Raw genomic sequence first — 4,484 nt, forward strand, 5'->3', positions numbered from 1 at the left:
GTTTTTAATGAGGCAGCCAGCAATGCGAATTACTAAATATGTGTACTCTTTTTCCTTCACTAGGATTTTTTCCCACGTGGTTTTTTCTAGTAAAGTTTTGATGAGGCACATTATCTTTTAATGAACATCCAAGGAGGAGTGTTATAAATATATTATATTATGGATGTTCATTTAGTACTCCGTTGTAAATAAACTTCTGAAGAAGCTTATCCATATGTGACTCCACCGTAAATATGTTTATCTATTTAAGTACTCTATTAGAAATAAGCTTCCTGAAGAAGCTTATCACTTCGATACCCGGTTATGGATAAATATTACCCCGATAGAAGATTATCTATACCGGGTATAATAAGCTTATCCTTTCAGTACCCAGTTATGGATAAACATTACCCCCGGTAGAAGATTATCCATACCTGGTATAATAAGCTTATCCTTTCAGTACCCAGTTATGGATAAATATTATCCCCGGTAGAAGATTATCCATACCGGGTATTATAAGCTTATCCTTTCAGTACCCAGTTATGGATAAACATTACCCCAGTAGAAGATTATCCATATCGGGTATAATAAGCTTATCCTTTCAATACCCAGTTATGGATAAACATTGCTCTCAGTAGAAGATTATCCATATCTGATATAGTAGCAGCTTACACAACAACTTCCTTTCTTCTATAAATAGAAGAGATTTCAGTTCATTATGTACATCAGTTTGAATTCTAATAATGTATCAGTTTCTCTCTATACTTGTCTTTACTTTATAATCTTTATTTTATAACAAAATATGATTTTTGAACATTTTAATATTACCCATAACTTTTATTATTCTTAATCTGACCCCAACTCCTTTAATTACACGTTTTTATTAACCACAAAATGTGTCTTCTATTCTTCCACAACATTGAGAAATCTTTTTTACCACTTTTTTCCAACTCGGTTACCATATTTGAGAGGAGGAAGAACCTAAAAATTTCCCCCCAATAACCCCCAAGTGCCTCAGTAAAACCAACAAAACTACGACTTTGCCATTCTCTCCAAAAAACCTCCATTGATCTCAGTCCTAGGGTTTTACGAAAATCCAAAATAAATCAATGGCATCATCAACTCGGATCTTCGGTAACTGCTGTCGAGCTCTTTGTGGTGCTGCTAAGACTTCCGCATCCACAACCACAACCACAACTACAGCTACGGTGACGAAGAGCAGAGGTCGGCCCAATGGAATACTGAAGCCGCAACCAGTTTCCCCTGCTCTCGGAAAGTTCTTAGGTAATTCTGAAGCCTCCCGCACTGATGCTGTCAAAAAAGTTTGGGAATACATTAAAACCCATAATCTTCAGGTCCGTTTCCTTTTGCTCAATATCACTTCATTCTTTCGCAGTTCATTAGTAAACTTTATGAGCCTTTATGTTAATGATCTCATTTAGTATTCGTTTTCTTTTTTAATACTTTTTGTTAGTAGAGCATGGTAATAGATATTTTTACTCAAAACTTTTCTTTTTCCTCTCTTAATGATGGTGGTGTTAGGGCCAGCTTTCCTTCTCCCTCTTACCAACATAGATACCGGGCAACTTCGCTACCAAGGATTAGGCTGACGGAAAGAAATTACATACTATTATTTTTTTTGCCCCCATTGAGATTTGAAACCGATACCTTATGGTTCTCCTCCCACTTCGTTAACCGCTAGACCACACCCTTGGGTTGCCTTAACTTCTTATTTTTGATTGTTTCCAAATCGAATCATTTATGTTGTATCCTTTTGGAGATTCTTTTCTCCTGTTAATTACTTGGATGAACTTGAGAGAAATTTATGGTGGTCCATGAAGACATTATACTTCTATTTTGTGTAAATAAACATTTCTTTTTCAACCACTGAAGTTCAATCAGTCTTTCAACAATGCCTCTCTCCCAAATTTTGCCTATGACAAGGTCAAATGTGAAATTTAGTGCTTATGTACTTGTTTTGCAAATATTTTTGTCTTAATTGTCTTTGCCGAGGTAATCATTGTTAGCTATGCATTTTATAGTCTAGCTAGATATAATGAAAACTTGCATTATTTGTGGACAGAGGAATAGTGGACTAGTTGTCCAGTAGGCATCAATTGGTTTTGGCTACTATTCTGTTATACGATGGCTGGCGTTTATTGATTCTGTGGAAGCATAGCTGATGTATAGTGCCTGCTTCCAAATAAGTGCTACAAGGGTGTGTGCTATGCATCAGATTGGTAAAGTGTTACAAATTAGAGTTCTGAGTGTTGTAATTCTGAGATCTTCCTTAGATGCATGAGTGGAATCACAATGAAGGCAACTATGATTATCTACAGGTCCACTTATGCTTCTAAAGTTTGTTTCTTAGTTTCTTGTTTGAGATGAAATTACTTGTCGGGAATGCCAGGATTGCCTGGACAGAGTTTTTCACCACTTTTTGAATTTGGAATCTGTGCATAGGTCATAGCTATTAGCTGCATGTGACTGGGAAACTTCATATCTGCTATCCCTACCTACAGGGGCCTGCAGTAGGCTGTTAATGCAAAACAGTGCACTATGACCTTGTAGAGGGATTTTTGTAATCGTGGCACCCGCTTCCATTTATGACCAGATGATTGCCATGGTTCATCAAAGTATTCACTATTTAATTGCTCCTTTCACCCGTACAAAAATAAATGAAGAAATTATGTTTGGCATTTGCATCCAAGGGTATGGCGTAATGGTCAATGAGGTAGATGAAAGCCATGAGAGACCAAAGTTCAAATCCTAGCAGAGACAAAAAATACTAGTAGGTGATTTCTTTCCATTCGTCTGAGCCTTGGTTGACAGAGTTATCCAGTATCTGTGCATGTGGGAGATTGCAGGTATCAAGTGGAATTTGCGTAAGCTGCCCCAATCACCACCATTATAAAAAACATTTGGCGTTTGGGAGTTGATCTCTCTTGTCTATGACTCAACTCAATGACCAAGAGATTTCTGATGTGTACAAGAAGAAATTGAGTTTGTCAATTTGATCACTGCTAATTATTTTTGTTTCCAGTTTTTTCCTTTTTGGTGCAATGGTTTTCTTGTTTCAGCTGAAGTAAATGTTAATCACCTCCCTTTGGTTTAATTCCTGACGCGGTGCTTGTAACTTTGCTATTTGCAGAATCCTGCAAACAAGAGAGAGATACATTGTGACGAAAAGTTGAAGATGATATTTGATGGCAAGGACAAAGTTGGTTTTCTAGAGATTGCGAGGCTATTAACCCAGCATTTTCAGAAGGCTACTTAAGTTCCAGTCAGGCGGCAACTTCTGTAAACATTAGGCACCTTCTGGATATCGAACTTTGTTGTTTACCTAGCTGGCTAGCTTTTTTCTGTTTCTAGTAGCTCTTTGGTTTTCCTTCACCCTGGTTTGAGTTACCAAGGGGGTAGATCAGATGCTCTTTAAATCAAGTGTTTTGAAGATGAAACGAAAAGCAACAGGGTAATGGTAAAACTAACACCATCGTTGTTAATCCACCCCAAAGATCTCTCCATGTTCCTTTCACAATTTGAAGTTAAGCTAGGTATGTGGGATAAAATGCATTTGGAGCACAATTTGTACTAGTTGAAATGTAAAATTCTTGTTGCAGCAATATCAGTTCTCGTCATTTTGCTGATAAAAATGTTAGCCTATTCATAAGTGTTTTTCCCTGGTTTAGCTAATTGATATTCAGAGCCCATTAGTTTGACTAATCCAGATACTAGGGGTAGGGGGTTACCCGGGTTAAACGCTCCTTATTAGAAGGTTCTTCATTCATGTGTCTTGGACTCGAGACCTCTTGTTAAGGGTAAGAAAATCAAATCATCACACTGCATGTTTTAGTGATTATGCAACACGAGAATGTCTTAGGGAGTCACGTATCCTAGTACTTCTCTCATACAAGAATGCCTAGCTTCGGAGTTTTGATGACATATGCCAATACATCAATGTTGATTGTTGACGACATATGCCAATACATCAATGTTGATTGTTGACAACAAAGAGCACACAATAGTTAGTTATTACACACACATATATACACATACACACATATATATTTATATATGTATCCACACACACAAAAAAATATAGATACTGCATGATAAATAGATTCAATTGAACCTTTCAAACACTTGACTCCGCTCAGCTCCTAATAGGCAATTTTGCCCCTAAGTTGTATTTTTAAATTAAGCGATGATGTCACATATAGTAAAATACTTACTCATATTTAGTAGTATTTTTATTGAACATAATAACTTATAACTTTAAAAGGTAAAAATTCATTTGAATATACATTATAAATATATTTATGAAAAATAAATGTCTTAGCATTCATTTATAATTTTTAATAGGTGAATTGAAAACCTTTTCATTGGAAAAGAAATTGAAAACTTTTGGCGATTAGGCAAAATACCTAACGTACATTATTAGTCTTCTTAATTAAACGAATATAGCCTTTTACTTAAACGAATATAGGCTTTTTTCCAGGTGAATC

At 36.0% G+C, this 4,484-nt stretch overlaps 1 protein-coding gene across 1 annotated transcript; it reads left to right on the forward strand.

The window, feature by feature from the left end:
- The first annotated feature begins 943 nt into the window (after window positions 1-943).
- Window positions 944-3,372, forward strand: LOC104247105 (protein TRI1-like). Its single transcript, XM_009803054.2, has 2 exons — window positions 944-1,334; window positions 3,131-3,372. The coding sequence occupies exons 1-2, from the start codon at window positions 1,089-1,091 to the stop codon at window positions 3,254-3,256; spliced, it is 372 nt and encodes a 123-aa protein (XP_009801356.1). The 5' UTR covers window positions 944-1,088; the 3' UTR covers window positions 3,257-3,372.
- Window positions 3,373-4,484: the final 1,112 nt, after the last annotated feature.

Source organism: Nicotiana sylvestris, chromosome 8 (genome assembly GCF_000393655.2).
Source record: "Nicotiana sylvestris chromosome 8, ASM39365v2, whole genome shotgun sequence".
In the NCBI taxonomy this organism is placed as follows: Eukaryota; Viridiplantae; Streptophyta; class Magnoliopsida; order Solanales; family Solanaceae; genus Nicotiana; species Nicotiana sylvestris.

Bases quoted from the DNA above. Each gene is read 5' to 3' on its own strand.
- LOC104247105 (XM_009803054.2), top strand. From the start codon at position 1,089: ATGGCATCATCAACTCGGATCTTCGGTAACTGCTGTCGAGCTCTTTGT. The intron at 1,335-3,130 runs GTCCGTTTCCTT...TGCTATTTGCAG, and splicing joins TTAAAACCCATAATCTTCAG to AATCCTGCAAACAAGAGAGA.